The sequence below is a fragment of the Canis lupus genome, chromosome 28 (assembly GCF_011100685.1).
Source record: "Canis lupus familiaris isolate Mischka breed German Shepherd chromosome 28, alternate assembly UU_Cfam_GSD_1.0, whole genome shotgun sequence".
Classification (NCBI taxonomy): domain Eukaryota; kingdom Metazoa; phylum Chordata; class Mammalia; order Carnivora; family Canidae; genus Canis; species Canis lupus.
Genome location: NC_049249.1, coordinates 28,021,628 through 28,038,722, shown reverse-complemented (window position 1 = coordinate 28,038,722; position 17,095 = coordinate 28,021,628). Strand labels below are relative to the sequence as shown.

Sequence of the window (17,095 nt, the reverse complement as noted above, 5' to 3'; positions counted from 1 at the left end):
AGCAGTTAATCCAATTGAAAATAGACTAAAAGTCATATATTGAATCCCCAGAAAAAAAGTACAAAGCAATAAAAGTTATGTTCATTATATATACCTACACACCAGTGGAGAAACTCCGTATTCCCTAACTCATCACTGAAAATCAATACTTTTTTTTCCTTTAATAACTAGCTTATCTTTGCCATAGAGACCAATGCAAGCTCCCTTCTCAGGCCTGTTAAAACTCAGGCTCCCTCAGGGCACCTGGGCGGCTCAGAGGTTGAGCGTTTGCCTTTGCCTCAGGGCGTGATCCCGGGGTTCTGGGATGGAGTCCCACATGGGGTTCCCTGCAGGGAGCCTGCTTCTCCCTCTGCCTAAGTCTCCATCTCTGTCTCTCATGAATAAATAAATAATCTTTTTGAAAATAATCAGTAACAAAAAATAAAATAAAACTCAGGCTCCCTCTGCCCTGGGACATGACAACAGCAAGGACACACAGTAGAGGATCTGGAAGGGTACAAAGCTATCATCAGAGGAGACAAGACGTCAAGGGTGACATCACCCTTCTCAGTTATCTTCTAGAAGGTGGTACAGCAAGTGAACATCGGGAAATGGGATGACGCCTTACATTGCTGAGATGTACCAAGGAGCTGATGGTCCATCGTTTCGTATGTAAAACAAAATTCTTCGGTTTAGTGCTCAGGTCTGTCTTTTTTGGCTGGTAGCTGCCTGCGGGGGGTTGTGGAGCCCTGGACTCCTCAGTGTGTGGGGGCGACCCCTGCTCCCTGACACGAAGCTCAGGTGGGGGCTTTGCTCCCCCAAGAAGCGCCCCATCCCACTGCCAGCTTCTCTTCACTGCACAAGTGAGACTGTGTCACACCATCCTAATGACATCTAGGACGGGAGATCCCTTTCAGGAGGGGCTGGCTTCCCTGTCCGCAGAAAAACTGAAAAGGTCACTGCTTCTTCCCACAAAGCCTACTTCAGACCAACTGGCTGAAGCTAGAGGAAAAAAAAAAATCACGGCAGCCCATTCTGTAGAGATCCATGCCTTGCGGCTTCCTCCTTGTCATTCAGATGTGGATTAAGATTTGTGAGGACAAATAACCGGCTTTCAAATATAGGGGTAACTATGCAAATAAATTAAGCCACTGATGCTGGCTTGATAAAACGCAGACCTAGGAGACCACGAGGATGAGCGAAGGAGGGGGCCGAAGGTGCGGTCCCCCAGCACCCCAAGTGAACTCGTTCCCCGGCCATCCAAGGGCATCTGGAATAGTCTGGAATAGCTCCTGGTTCTCCAGATACAACCGCTACGGAAGCCCTGCGGTGAGCAAGTGAAGACCATGATGCCGCGTCCTTAACCTGATTCCTGGAGAGAAACCTAAAGGTGCCCTTCCATCGTCTGCCTGCCTGGGAACCCTTCCGTCAGGTGTACATAGGCCTCAAATTCACGTACAGGGCAGGTGGTAACAGACGCTGCTGGTCTAATGCCTCCTCCCCCTCCCTCTGACACACAGCTGCAGTCGTGAAATGAATAAACTGGGATTCTGAGTCACACGAGCCTCCAAGATAAAAGTCAAGCCAACCAAGGCACCTGCGGGCTTTGCAAAGTGTGTTGTTGTTTATGTGATCACTGCACTTGCTAAAATCAAAGGCTCTTCGCTCCCTCCTCTCTGGGCACCCCTTTGCAGTAAAAATATAGCCCCTGAAGAAGAAATGAAAACGGAAATAAAACAGGAATAAAACTCATATCATATTAGCCGCCCTGTGGGCACTTAAACATTTCTAGGGAATTGCCACTTTATACTCAGGGTCTGGAATGAGGGCTCTTATCCGGTATTTAGAACAGCAGATAGGCAGCCCGCCTCTTGTATCACCGGCCTGAAAGAGCCACTCGCAGCCGCAACTTGACCATGAACAGGAGGGTCTGGGCTGCGACGCATGTGATGATGAGTGGGTCCCACTTGCCGCAAATGGTTCTTGAAAGGAGTGGCTCCTACCAGCCTCCTGGGGGGGATGGAGAAGGCTTTTCCTCCCCAAGCGCTGCAGAGATGCTGGCAAGCAGGGCCAGATCACACCAGGGGCTAGACAAAGATATTTTCCGGGGGGCTGGGGAGGTGAGGGAGGGTGTGTCCAAAAAAACCACACTAGTTTTTTCTAAACTCCCTGCTCAATGATTATACATAGCAATTGGGGGCGCCTGCATGGCTCTGTTTGGTTAAGTGTCTGCCCCTTGATTTCAGCTCAGGTCATGATCTTAGGGTCGTGAGATCAAGCCCCACGGCGGGGCTCCATGCTTAGGAGGGAGTCTGCTTGAGATTCTCTCTCCCTCTCCCCCTTCCCCCCATTATGCATGCGCTCTCTCTAATAAATAAATCTCTAAAAAAAAAATAGCAATCAATAACTCACCGTTTGGGCTTTCACTCCACTAGTTCAGCCTGGTACAATGAGAGAGAGCCCAAACAGATGCAAGAAGGACAGATTTTGACCTGCGCCATTGATTCTAAGTAGCTAAATGTAAAAGCTGTAAAACACTAAGCAGGTGGAAAGCACAGGAAGGGAGGAAGACACCCAGACAGAGTCTGGACACTGGCTCTGGTCCTGCCTCTGCCCTGGGGCGGGTGCTTTCTCTTCCACTCAGGAAGGGAACTGAGTGGGCACCCGCTTTGCAGTAAAAATATAGCCCCTGAAGAAGAAATGAAAACTTCTTTGCCTACAAAACGGCAGGACTGGCCCCAAAGCCCTTGCTGAAGCCTCTTCAAGCTCTGATGCTCCATGCTTTTCACCGCCCTTCTTTAATCAGAAACTATTATCCAACTGCAAAATGCTGTTTTCAACACACTTGTTTACAACGCTGACAATGTGAGTCACACATCTTGTTCATAATTGAGGATGCGATTGGCACAAATTATATCAAAAGACTATATACAGCAGCTCACAAGGAAAGTCCTGTTAAGGAAAGCAGAATGTAGCCCTTCTCTAAGCAGAGCCATGGGGCGCCCAGAAATGCTGCCGGTCCCCCCAAATTCATGTCTATTGGGCTTGGAAAGTATTTAAAAATATACACAAAAATTACGAGCGTTTTGGAGGGACGACAGAGTTTACGCTACATCAGTATTAAAATTTGTTTGCATTTCCATAATACAAGGTGCCACTGGAGAGGCTTTTGAAATTTGCTGGGTACCTGGGGGAACCAGTTAGGGATGCCAATTTTGTTCTAAATTGCAAAGCGGATTACTTATAAGAAAAGATTGACTTTCACAAGTCACAAAACAAAACTAGGTTTCTCTTGGAAGATTCCCCTTTTTTGTGCCCCAAATAGTATTGGGTGACTACAAACGGTAAACTCTTTGGAGTGTTTCATAGGATAAAAGGTCCCACTGGCTTTAAACAAGCTTCTTCCCCATGGTGTGAGCAAAGCATTGAAAACGAGAGTGAGGTTTTTAAAAAAGCTTTTCATTTACCATTTGCATTTGGAAGATTGGAATACTCACACCATTTTGGCCAAGTCCCTAAGTGCTGTGTTAAGCATCTCAGCTAGGAACATCCGTGCCCAAGTGATTGAAGACATTACTGTTGTAACGCCTTGCCAATTTTCCTCATGTAGCGTTTGAGCTGTTTGCTTTCTCAGAATACAAAACCCAGAGACGTCTTCTGTAATTACACCAGATGCATTTAGAGAAGCACTCTTGGAGGCTGAGAACAACCCTACAACTACGGTTTGGTTTTCTTGCTGAAGAAGAGAGGAACCTGCAAATGGCACCTCAGTAACGATGCTTCGAGGTGGGGCTCCCAGTCACCCTGTCCTCATGAGGTTCATTTGCACTTAGCACACTTTACCCAGAAGCTTCATAATATTGCTTGACACAATATTGGGGGGCTGGACGTGGCTTGGGATTGTTAAAATGTCTTTGGTGGCCCCACTACCCGGTCCAGAGAGTCAAACTGCAGAAGTTTAAAAACATGCTTCCATCCAACTGGCCACAGGTATGTGACCAGTAACCCATGTGTGTCTCTGGGTAGCCTGTGCTGGGGGAGACCAGATCTGTCTCTCTGAGCCTCTGCCACCACCCCGGGCCCCCTCACTCAACAGACCTCCTCTTCTCTGCCCCAGAGCTGGCCCCACTCTCATAGGAGCCCTTTGCTTGCTTGAATGCTCTGCTGTTACGGTCTTGAAATGCTCAATGATGTTTGAACAAAGGACCCTGCAAATGACATAGCTGGGCCTGCTTCCCCTACCACAGGCCAAAGCCTGGGTAGAAGCAAAGATGTCCCTGCTCCCAGCCTACATGGGGTGCCAGGCTGACCTACTGAAAACCATGCTTGGCTCCCACCTCTTCAACTTGGCTCTAGAACCTCTAGTGGCTCCCAAGCACGCCCCTCACACCAACAAAACCCCTTCCTCTCCCAACCTGGCACTTGGGGCCACTTACAGCCTTGTCTTGGACCCTCCTTGTCACCTTGACTACCTTATTCAGACTCATTCCACCCACGGGCTCCTTGCCTACTGTAATCTTTGTCTCTGCTCATGTGTCTGGGGCTGGTTCACAAGTAGGACGCTGGGCACTCCCCTCTACCATTTTTTCTGCCTTTAGAGCTATCATGTTTGTAGAGCAACCCACCCCACCACTCACACTGCCCCAGCTCCCCCTCTTTGCAGCCACCACCTTCAGGGATTGCCTCTTCCTTTTCTCTGCAAGCCTCCTGTCCTATACTTTGATCCCCAAGGTACCAAGCAGAGCTAGGCCACCTCAGCTGTAGAAGAATACTTGCCGGATGGCCACTGACAGCAGAGATGCGAACAATTATTCAAAATTCAGAGGGGTCCAAAAAAAAAATCACCCAGAATATCCAGATTAACATAAAGCTGGCTTGGGGCATTATTCACTGGTTTGACTTCTCCAAAAAACAGCCTCACTTTTCTATTTGTGCACTGGGACGCAGCTCAGTAGCTGGCCAGGGAGCTGTTTACACTGCCCAGGGCCTCAGAGCCAGCTAAGAGGTCCATCTACTGGTCTTTCTCCACATTCCCCCCACCCCTCTCCAACTGCCATCTTGAGCCTTTACTACGCCAGCTTGAAAGCAAACCACCCTGGCTTTCTATAGGGAAGTGGATGACCCGGGGTAGAAGAAAAGACAGAGCTGTGTGACACACAGAATCCAATGCTGATGCCATGGTGGCTGCAGAGGTCTTGCTACCCAAGGGTGATTCTGACAAATGTACTACTGAAATCTGGCATTTAGACAGAACCTGAGTTCTCCCACTCGGGGAGGGACCCTTTACTCTGTTTCAATAGTTTCTTATTTTCTAAGTGATAGAAGGGGCAACCAAAAGGTTGAACAAAAGGGATATCACAATTAAGGAGAGAAACATGAGGAGGAGGAGGGTGAGGGTGCAGGGTTCTCCCCACCTCACCCACCACTGGTTTTCCACATTCTGATAAATGAACAAGAAACAGAATTCTAGGGAGAAAAGACCTTGCAACAATATAAATATAAAATTCCTAGGCCAGATGGCACCTGGATGGCTCAGTAGGTTGAGCCTCCAACTCTTGGTTTTAGCTCAGGTCACGATCTCAGGGTTGAGGGATCGAGCCCGGCATTGGGCTCCATACTCAGTGCAGAATTGGCTTCAGATTCCTTCTCCCAGGTCCCCCTCTGCCCCTCCCCATGTGCACTCACTTTATCTCTCTCTCTCTCTCTCAAATAAATAAACTCTTTTAAAAAGACACCAACCAAAAAAAACCCCTCCTTGGCCAAAATTTCAGCACCTACCCACCTGTTGGTCAACAACCCTATGAAGGGGTTGGTCAGGAGCTGGATGGTGGCTTTAGAGGCAAAAAGCAGGCCAACTTGCACATTTTCATTCAGGAGAGCTTTGTCTTCTCTGGGACAGTCAGGAGGCGCAGCAGATGTATTAGTCACCGGGTGCTGCGTGGTGGCCAGCTGCAGCAGCCCCTCGGGGGGTCCTTTGGGGCTGCTAGTCCCCAGGACCACAGTGGAGTTGTCATAATAAGAGAAGATGCTCTGGAAGCTGTCTGAGGTAGAGGTGGTGAGCACTGGCTTGGGAGTCTGGATTTCCGTGGCATTCTTCTCATGATTAATGCTGTACAAGTAACTTGGGATGATAGGGACTGCGGGCAAAAACACAACAGGGAGGCTGTGGCTATATGGGAGCCCACCCTGGGGCCAACGGCAGCAAAATGACGGTTGTGTCAGATGCCACCCGGGGCCCAGAGTGGTCTGCCCCTGGAATGGGATCCCTGGGCCCACACTGGAAGGGCCTCACGCGGCAGAGCTACTGGAGAGAACAAAGCCCCAGGAGGCCAGGAGAGCTCCAGCCGCCCTCAGAGCCAGCTACTGTGCAGGAGGGACCTGCCTGGGGTTCTGGGCCTCTGTGGGGTTGCTCATTCAGGGTTCCCTTACATTAGGAGAGCAAAATGTGGTCTGAAGTCTGTTCAGTGCTGACCTGGGGTCAACAGGAGCTCCCCAGAGAGAGAAACTCAGAAAGACCTTTAAGTGAATGAATCCAGGAAAGAGGCATCTCAATTTCATTACGGGTCTTAGGGGAAAAATAAACCCACAGGAAGTAATAACTCGGAAATCCTGCAACAGGCCCACTTCATCTTTCCATTACTTGAGTCGGAAGTCCCCCCAATGTTTCATGCAACCCGGAAAATGGAAAAACTCCTGAGACTTCTACAAAGGCAAAGAAAAACTCATGTAAAAGCAGCTCTGGGCCTGTGTGTGACAACAAAGCATTCCACACAAAGGAGAAGCATGGTCCTTGTTACTGAACTCTGATGAGATCCCTACCCAGGTAATCCTGGAGGTGAGAACCCGCAAATGCAGAGGAGGGGAATAACCCATCCCTGAGAATCCAATTTCTTTTAAAAAGCTATTCATTAAAATTTTGGAGATTTTTAAGAAAAGTACACCAAATACTGTGCTCTTAATGGGGCTTATTAGGAGCCCTGGATTTTAATTATTTAGTTCTTCAAAACTCCATTGTAGAGAAAAGACTAAAATCCAACACTGTTCAAACTGCTCTTGAAAAGGTCCCGAAACGTTTCCACCTGGAACCTTGCACACTAATACAACATATTTCCAGGTCACTTCCCTTTTGGGAGGGAGGGATGCTGACCCTTTCCTTTAAATGATAAGCCAAATTGTTAATAACTATTAACATAATTCCAGGTTAGCATAAAAATAATCATTTTTGCATAATAATTATTGTAATAATAATAAGGTTAGCATAATTTTTTTGCATAATAATAATAATTGTAACGTTATTTCGAACCCCGAGGGATTGCCGGTTCTTAGTAGAAATCTTTTCATCGCGGTCAAAGCAGGCAGGGGGAAGCAGGAAATTATCAGGAGGAAACACAAGTTCTGGTTCTCAACAGATGTCACATTTTTTGACCTGACCACCAGGAAAACGAAGCCACAAAACGCGGCTGCAACCAGCCCAGTGGGCAGACGTGGGGATGGGGGCGGGGGGCGCGGGGAGGAAGGAGGTGCTTTTGCAAAGTGTGTCCCCCAACCTTCCCGGGACGCGCTCCGGCAGGGGAGGTGGGGCGGCCGGGGACGGGGTCCCTACGTACCCACGACGGTGAGCAGCATGTTGTCCAGCAGCAGCGCCAGGAACACGATGAACAGGATGAGCTTCCTGGAGTGGCGGCTCTCCAGCAGCCAGCGGAGCAGCGCCGGCGCGCTCAGGGCCATGCTCGGCGGCTGGGCTGCGGGCGGGGGCGGGCGCGCTGAGGGGCGGCGGCCCGGGGGCTCCCCGCGCCCCGCACACCCCGGCCGGGTCCCCGCGCCCCCCGCTCTGCTCACCTGCGGCGGCTGCGCCCTCGGGGCACCTGCGCTCCGGCTCAGAGACGCGCGCCCGCGGCGTCGGGGCGCGAACCCGGGGCCCCGCGCCCCCCACTCCTCCCGCCCCGTGCGTCCTGCGGCCCCGCTCGCCCCGGGACCCCCGCGCGGCCCGGGCGCCCCTCCCCGCCGCCCCCGCCGGGCCCCCGGCTACCTCGAGGTCGCCTGCGGCTGCCTGCCCCGCGCCCCGGGCTCCGTCCGTCCGCGCGGCTCCACCCCAGCGCCCCGCCGCCGCCGCCGCCGCGCGCTTTACCCGGTCCGGCTCTGACGTCACGGCCGGCGGGGCGGGAGGGCGCCACCCCCAGTCCCGGCCTCGCCTCGGGGGGGCCCCCACCCTGCCGGGACCGGAGCCCGCCTCCCCGCCCTCCGCCGCGCCCCCGCGGCGACGGCGACCCAAGGGATGGAGAGGTCCAGGGCCCCGGTTCGCGCTTCCTCCTGGCCAGCTGCTCCCCGAGCCTCGCTGCCCCCTGACACTGGCCGTGAGGACAGGAAGGCTGCTGGGTGGGGGTCGCAGGGTGTCGGGAGGCAGGGACGGTCTCTTTCCCGGGGAAGGCGCGCTGCGCCCCACCGCTCCTCTCCTGTCGCCCCTCTGGAGCATGATGCAGGGTGCCGCTTGGGGTCTTTGACCAGCAGGTCCTTGGGTACCCTCACAGGGAAAGGGGACACCGATCCGTCACCCTCTAGTGGGAGAGGGGACGTGAGGACCCCAGGCCCTGGAGCCCAGGACTCCGAAAGTAGGAGCAGGGGCCTGGGCCTCTGGAGCCCCCAGGAGTAGGTCACCCTGGACAGGGGACACTAGAGACCAGGCAAGTACCTGGCACGTTAGCAAAAGGACTGAGGAGGCAGCTGGCCCAGACTCTGGATGCTGTCTGTAGTCCTCTGCTGGGTGCTGTGCCAGGTGGGGAGGTGGGGAGGGAACCTGGGGGGGGGGGGTTCAGGTTAGGACAGACACGGTGCCGTTTGTGGGTGCTCAGGAGCTGTAATCCTCACTACCAAGGGGTAAGGGCCCACTCTTGATTTCCAAGGTCCCTCCATTTTATAAGCAGCAGAGAAACAAACCGATGTCCCCCTGACACAGCTGGAGCTTTGGAGACCCTTCTAGGGGGTGGAAAGAACTGGAGCTATTTTCTTAGAAAGCCACTTAGAATAAATGTTACTCTGCTACAGTCTCCTAACCTGGAGCCCAGCCTTGTTTTATTAATGTTGGCTAATTGTCAGCTGGAAGCTGCCTACAGTGGGGGGGGGGGGGGGCATGGTGCTCCCCCCACCCTCTCACCTCCTTCCTTCCATACACCCCCATGCTCCCCCTGATGTGTGAGAAAGATGGTTGGATAAGTAAGTAGGTCAGTAACATGGGGACTCCGGGATGTCCCAGGATGTGTCAACTTAAATATTAAACAGGGAGAGAAGGAAAACCACTTAGGAGGAGAGGGCAGATGGCAGGGAGTCGTGTAGATGGCTGTGGAGGGTATCACCCCCGCGGAGTGCCCCCAAGAGCCCGGAGTTCCAGAACCCAAAGACACAGGCTCTGCTCCATGCTTCCTTGGGCAGAGAGGTGTCATGGTTAAGCGCTCTTGTCAGGATGCCTGCCTGGGTCCTGTTCTGCTACTTCCTTGATAGGTGACCTTGGGCAAATTACGTAGCCTCTCTGTGCCTTAGTTTCCCCCGTCTCTGAAATGAGGATACTAACTGCGACAACTGTGGGGTCGTGGTAAAGGTGAAATGGGAATCCCTTAACACAGTGCCCCGCGCAAAGCAAAAGCTTGGTGTATCCGCCATCCATTCCTCCAATAAATATTTATTGAGTGCTTACTATGTGCCAGGCGCTATGGTTGATGCTGGGGGACAGTAATGGCTCAAGCAGGCAAAAATCACCATTCTTGGGGTGCCTACACATTCTGGTAGCAGTGCCATACAGGTGAACACAGGAAGCCACACCAGCTCCAGCTCCAGCCCAGCCAGTGGGAGGAATCTGGAGCCCACGAAAAAGCCACTCTCCATGCTCCCTCCCTCTGATCTCTGCCACCACCCCTGGAGCATCGTGGCCACGACAGCGTCTTCACACTTTTCACTGATACCCACAAAAGAATGCTCTAAAAATCTGTATGCCCCACACATTTTTGAGTTGGCATCTAACATTTTTTTTAATAGATTTAAATGCTTTGGGGTATAGTGTATATGTGACCCTTATATATAAACCAGCCTAACTCTCACTTAAACGCACCCAATGGAATATAAATAGTACAAGAACGTAAAACCACCGTATTATACTAAAAAAAATACAATGAAGTTTTTCTTTAAGCCAAAAATTTTACATTATATTCTTTATGCCTTCAAAGTATATTTTCACTGCACTTCCAACAGAATTTGATCCAACTGTAATGTTTTTATCACTTCTTTATTTACCGCCTTGTCTATTACATAAACTGCAACAAATTATGAATATGCATCAGCTTTAAAATAGTTTTTTTTCTGGCTGTATGTTCTAAGTTTTAAAATTCCCTTTACAATCGTGTTATTGGAACAATCATTAAGGCATCATACACACATAAGAATTTTGATAAATGAATATTAAACATAGTAAGAAAAATTGTAGGGGTGCCTGGGTGGCTGTCAGCTAAGCATCTGCCTGCGGCTCACTCAGGTCATGATCCCAGCGTCTCAGGATTGAGCCCCACATTGCGCAGCTGCTCAGCAGGGAGTCTGCTTCTCCCTCTGCCCCTCACCCAGCTCATGCTCTCTCTCTCTCTCTCTCAAATATATAAAATAAAAAAAAAAGAAAAGAAAAGAAAGAAAGAAAGAGAAATTGTATTAGAAGTGCATGACTCAGTGAGATGGATCGGGGAAGGATTTTTTGAGCCTTGACAAAACAGACACTAACATTGCCTCTGGATGCTCTTGGTTTTGTGCCTCTGGACAATATAACACAGTAAGGTAGTAAGAATCAGGTTGGATGAGAGTTGAGCCTCTTCTCCGACCAGTGGGAGACAGGAGATTTAGTGAACGGGGAGGTGATATAGGAGCAACCTCATGTCTCTACCCGGGTCCATGTCAATCCTTTAAAATAGAGGACATGTGTAAATCGAGGGTCTCCCATGGCTTGGGACTGAGGAGGCAGCTGACACTGCCTCATATACCCAGCGTCCTGGCATTCCAGGTTGAAGATCCAGCCTGGGATGCCCAGTCTGGTCTGGATCTTTGGGACTCCATAACCTTCTCTTACCCCACTTAGCCCCTGCCTTCCCCTTCAGCCACCCTGGTTCCTCTCAGTGTTTCTCTGCCTCAGGGCCTTTGCACTGTTCCCTTTGCCTGAGAAGTTCTTCCCCTTCTTCTCCTAGCTATCACCTTCTCATTCTTCTTTATCAGCCCTAATGTCACTTCTTTTTTTTTTATATAAATTTTTTTAAAATTTTTATTTATTTATGATAGTCACAGAGAGAGAGAGAGGCAGAGACACAGGCAGAGGGAGAAGCAGGCTCCATGCACCGGGAGCCCGACGTGGGATTCGATCCCGGGTCTCCAGGATCGCGCCCTGGGCCAAAGGCAGGCGCCAAACCGCTGCGCCACCCAGGGATCCCCCTAATGTCACTTCTTAGGAGAAGCCATCCTTTCATGGAAACCCCCCCTCCATTATCAGACAGGGCCTTCTCTTTTAAACCCTCACGGAACAGTTACTTCCTCCAGAACTTGTCTGCCCATGAGGAATAATATTCCCATGAGTGTAATCAATTATCTCTGTCTCTCTAGGTTATAGGACAAGGGCCACTCTTTTTGATCATCACCAAGATTGCTGAACACAGTCGATGCTTATTAAGTGCCTGTAAAGAGTATGAGCACTGGGCAGGTAGGGTTCCCTTCTGATGCAGAGCCATGGGAACCAGAGAGAAATCACCTTTGCTCAAAATGGAAGATTCTATTTTTCTTTCTCTCTCCCCTGCTGGAGGCCACTCCTTGAAGACCAGGCTTCTGAGAAAGCCTCCTAGTGACACATTTGTTCTTACTGGGAACTAGGATCAGTGAGCTCAGCCACCGACCCCCCTGCCTCCACCCGCTCCCATCCTTTTCAAACACTAGGGACTGGAAAGGTACAAAGGTGCCACCAGGGTTGACTTTTTGCAGTAAATTTCAATATTTAGGAACGATAAGGCATGAATGATAGGGAGCTGCTTCGAACATAGCAGCTATTTGAAATAGGCGTTATTCGAGATAAACTAGAATGAATCCAAGCTATAAATAGCATCCTGCCTGGGTCACTTTTACAAGTTATATGACTTTGGGCTTTTACTAAGCTCCTTTGTGCCTTATTCCTCATCTGTCATTCAAGCATGATAAGAGGCCCCCTCCCAGAGCTGTTATGGGGATTCAAGGAGATGATGCTTGCCTAGTGCCAGGCACACAGCAGATGTTCACACTCATAAAATATTGTCTGGCATTGGAAAAAGACACATGAAAAGATGTTTAACATCGTTCATCATCAGGGAAATGCAAATCAAAACTACAATGAGATATCGCCTCACACCTGTCAGAATGGCTAAAATCAAAAACACTAAGTAGCGTGTTGGTGAGGATGTGTAGGAAAAGGACTCAACTGTACTGTTGATGGGAAGGCAAACTGGTGCAGCCACTGTTGAAAACAGTGTGGATGTTCCTCGAAAAGTTAAAAATGGAACTACTGTATAATCCAGGAATCATACTACTGGGTATTTACCCAGAAAATAAAAAAAAAAAAACATTAATTCAAAGGGATACATGCATCCCTATATTTGTAACAGCACTATTTACAGTAGCCAAACTATGAAAGCAGCCCAAGAGCCTGTGGATAGACAAATTGATAAAGAAGATTGAATGTGGATATGTGTATAGTGGAATATTATTCAGCCATAAAAAAAGAATGAGATCTTGCCATTTTGCAACAACATGGCTGGAGCTGTAGAGTATAATGCTGAGTGAAATAAGTCAGTCAGAGAAAGACAAATACCATATGATTTCACCCCGTGTGTGGAATTTAAGACACAAAACAAATGAACAAAGGGGGAGAGAAGAGAGGCAAATCAAGAAACAGAGTCTTCACTCTAGAGAACACACTGCTGTGGACCAAAGGGGAGATGGGTGCAGGAGGTGGCGGGAACAGGTGATGGGGATGAAGGACTGCACCTGTTGTGACAAGCCCTGGGTGATGTATGGAAGTGTTGCTTCACTATATTATTCACTTGAAACTAAATATAAATAATACCATTAACTATACTGGAATTAAAACAAAATGAAATCAAAATTTTAAAAAGTGTTCTCTGGCATTGGAAAAGTGAATGTGCTGAGTACCTGGAAGGTGTAGGTGGTCCGTGGGGAAAATTTTCAGGTACTCGCCCTATAAGAGAACTTGGAATTAAGGAAAAGATTCCACTCCCAGGCATTGAACTGGGAAAGGCAAATAGTGTTCGGAGGCATCTTCAAAAGACAGCATAGTTCTGAGCCTAGTGAAGCCCGATGTCAACATGGTGGGGGGGGGGGGAGGAGCCGGTGTGCCCCCCTGGAGAACCAGGCACAGGGCACCAGGTACGTCACCCAAGGGGAAGCCCGAATGGCTACCAAGCTCATGCCACTCAGGTATGCTAGTGATCAGAGAAATGCCAAAGACCATGAGAAACAACGAGACACCCATTGGCCCGGCAACAGTTAGGAAGTTGGTAAATGCCATTTGTTGGTGAAGATGTAAGGAAATGGGGATCCTGATCTTGGGGTGGGGTGGGGACTGGAGAGCCATCAGGACCGCTTGGGGGAATGAAGTGAACAGGGCCCCTCCGATCCAGCCTATGTCTCCCCCTGCCTGTGTCTCAGGGAAATCCCTACGAGGGCCAAAAACGGGTAGACCTTGCAGAGCCCTCGGCAGCAGTGGGCAGCTGGAGGCAAGCCTGGTTTCCATCATTAGAGAATAAAGAAGTGAAACTAGAAGGAGCATCCTGGAGCCCTTAGAAGTAGCACAGATTTCACAAAACGTTGAGTAGGAAAGGAGGAGGGGGCGGGGAAGAGCAAGTTCTACGGCATGATTGCATGTTGGTTCATCTAAAGCGCGCAGAGCACCCCATACATATCCAAGGCTGTGTACTGAGTGCACAGGAGCGGATGCCTTTGTCGGGGAGGGGCCCAGGAACAGGGGGATCTGGGGTGAGGTGGAAAGTGGAAAGAAGTGGGGATAAACCAAGAAATGGGCCTTGCAAGGACCAGTGACCATAGTGTGCACAGATGATCAGCTCTCTGTACACAAGGTTCCTTCCCAAAGACACTGTCAGCCATGGAAGCCTGGAAAAGACAAAGGCTTTCCGTGCAGAGTTGGCATATAAACCCACGTGGACCGTGTCTCCCAGGGACGGGCAGGGCTGTGCTGTGTCTCAAGCCCGACTGAAGGGAAATGACAGCAGATGGAAACCCAGATCCTCAGGAAAGAACGAAGAGCTGCAGAAAAGGTAAATAAATATCTGGCGAGATGCAAAAGACTCAGATGTTTTCTGCTTTTTCCCCTCTCTCTTATTTTAACCTTTTCCATTTACTTTATAAACCTTTAACTCTTTAAAAATATAACACTGTCAAAAAAAAAAAAAAAGTACAACACCGTTTTGATGGATTCCTGACCTGTGTGGCTGTATTACTTCTAACAACGATAACTTAAGGGGTGAGGGTGGTGAAGATGTTATAAAGTGACCAGACTTCTGTGTTTTGTGTGCAGTGGTATATTATTAACGATAAATGGACTGAAAAAATTAAAGGTGTGTATTGTAATCTCTCAGGCACCTGTAAAATATAATGCAAAGAATAGCAAAACAGCTAAACAGGAAATGAAAATTAAGTGGAATTCTATAAAGTGTTCGGATAATTTTAGAAGGTGGGGAAGGAGGAACAGATGAGCAAAAACACAGAGGAGTCAATAACATGATAGATAAAATCCAGCTATACCCCAAATTACATTAAGTGGTAATGGACACTATTATTGAAAGACAGAAATTGTCCGAATGGATTTTAAAAAATCGTCTGACCTCTACACTGCCTATAAGAGACTCTCTTTACGTATAAAGACACAGATGGGTTGAAAGTCAATGGGTGGGAAAAATATACCAGGCAAACCGTCACCATAAAAGGGTAGAATAATTGTATTAATGTCAGATCACATTGATTCCCAAACAAAATTTTAAACAGAGATAAAAAGAAGGTCCTCTCGTCATGACTAAAGTGATCAATGCCGTAGGAAGACATAGTCATCATAGTGGGTATGTTCATCATAATAGAGCTTCAAAACATATGAAACGAAGCCAGAAAAGGAGAAAAAAGACAATTTCACAATCCTAATTGAAGGATTTTTTTTTTTAAGATTTTATTTATTTATTCATGAGAGAAACAGGCTGAAGGAGAAGCAGGCTCCATGCAGGGAGCCCAACATGGGACTCGATCCCAGGTCTCTAGGATCACACCCCGGGCTGAAGGCGGTACTAAACCGCTGAGCCACCCAGACACCCCTAATTGAGGGATTTAACACTTCTTTCCCCTCAACTGATGGAACACCTGGACCAAAAGAATCAGCAGATATTTGAGATCAAAACAATACCAACAACCACATTGGCCTAATTGATATTTATTTACCCTGAACAATAGCGGGCTGCATTCTTTTCCGGTGATCATGGAAGGTCTCAGCCAGGCTTCATCACATTCAAAGGGTTTTTTTTTGTTTGGTTGGTTTTGGGGTTTCGGGTTTTTTTTCCCTTGAAGCCAGCTCGATCAGTTGCTGAGCATACATATAAATAATGAGGGTACGATCGGTGGGGGGAACAAGCGCATTTCATTTCCATTCCTTTCTGAGCTCTTCTGCATACTGCAAAAGAACATTTTCTGTTTAAAATTGAACCAAATCTGTTGTGGTTGAAGAGGGAACGGCAAAGCAAATGTCAATTCACTTGAAGGACGCCTTGCTGACTGCCGATAAAATTAAGTCATAGATGCTCTGACTTAATAATCCAATCACTGAATTAACTGGCTTCATGCGGCATTATCTGTAAAACGCAGGTCTCCAGGTTTGGCCACTTTAATAGAATCACCAACCTGTCTGAGGACATTCGCTGTAATTGAGGGCGGCAAGGAGCCAGCCAGCTGTGAAGAGCGGTGTTTCATTACCTTCATGCCTTGAATTTGCACCCTCACTTGCCGTCATCCCCAGTGGCTACCCCAACGGCCACCCAGGCCTCCCACAGTCCACCCTCCTCACCACCAGCTGGAGAGAGCTCCCAGACACCAGTGAGGTCATGCTCTTCCCTGTTCTAAGGCAGTGGCCTTCACTTGGGATAAGGTCAAATGTCTTCACTGTGGCTCATGGGACCCTGTCCAGCCTCAACCACCACGTCCATTTTTATTTGCCACATTGCCCTTGCCTCTGATCTAACACTGGATTCCCTTATGATTGGTTACCTGGGCTCTCACAAGGCTTCAGATGTCTTTGTGGGTCCCGAGGGTCCCAACATTGCAGCCTGAAGAGCTCTGGCCTGAAAGGCCCTCACCAGCCTGGCTCATGCAGCCTCCACACCTCTCTGATGCCACTCTGCCTTGCTGTCCCCCTCCAGCCACAAAGGGCTCCTTGGAAGCTGGCCTGTCCGCCTCAGGGCCTTTGCACTCTGCTTCTGCCTGCGAAGTTCTTCCTCTTCCTCTTTGCCTGATTATCTTTCTCATTCCAGTCTCCCATCTGTCTATGCACTCTGCACTCCTCACCCCAGAGCCCTCCCTCAGGCCATTTCTGCTGCCCAGAATGTCCTCCCTTCCTCCCCTTGATCTACTTAATTCCCCCTTAGCCTTTATGCCTCAGGTCAAGACACAAGTGAGTTAAAAGTAAATGGATGGACTTTTAACATAAGCCTCACCTTTCATTTTAAAGGTTTCCATAGAAATGTAGTTATTTTATCTTTCAGCCATATGCTAATTTTTTCCCTGCCTGCCAACAACAAGCATAAAAAGGGAAGCCAATTACAAGTGCGAATAATGTGGTCTTCTTTTGTAACTCAAGGCTTGAAATGTTCTGTTAAGCAAAGTCTCCTCTAGCTTGATACTAAATAAACTTTTGAAAGAAAGAGAGCAAGTGGATGGCAAAGTATTTCCTCTTGGGGAAGTCCTCACGGACCCTTACGCCTATGTCCCCCGAGCTATATTGATAGGACCCTAACCCTGTTATTCCTGGCACTTAGTATAATCACAATTTCACTGCGATTGT

At 48.9% G+C, this 17,095-nt stretch overlaps 1 protein-coding gene across 7 annotated transcripts in view; it reads right to left on the bottom strand.

Annotated features, from left to right (window-relative positions):
- The window catches only part of SLC18A2 (solute carrier family 18 member A2), a 115,077-nt gene extending 107,012 nt beyond the window's left edge, over positions 1-8,065 (bottom strand). For 6 of the 7 annotated variants that reach the window (XM_038578920.1, XM_038578916.1, XM_038578918.1 and 3 more), the window contains exons 1-2: positions 7,587-7,707; positions 5,762-6,116 (exon numbers count right to left, since the gene is read on the bottom strand). In XM_038578920.1, coding sequence (XP_038434848.1) covers positions 5,762-6,116; positions 7,587-7,707 — 476 coding nt within the window. Of the gene's footprint in view, positions 1-5,761; positions 6,117-7,586; positions 7,722-8,008 lie in introns of those variants that run through there. The other variant, XM_038578921.1, reaches the window with a different exon arrangement.
- Positions 8,066-17,095: the final 9,030 nt, after the last annotated feature.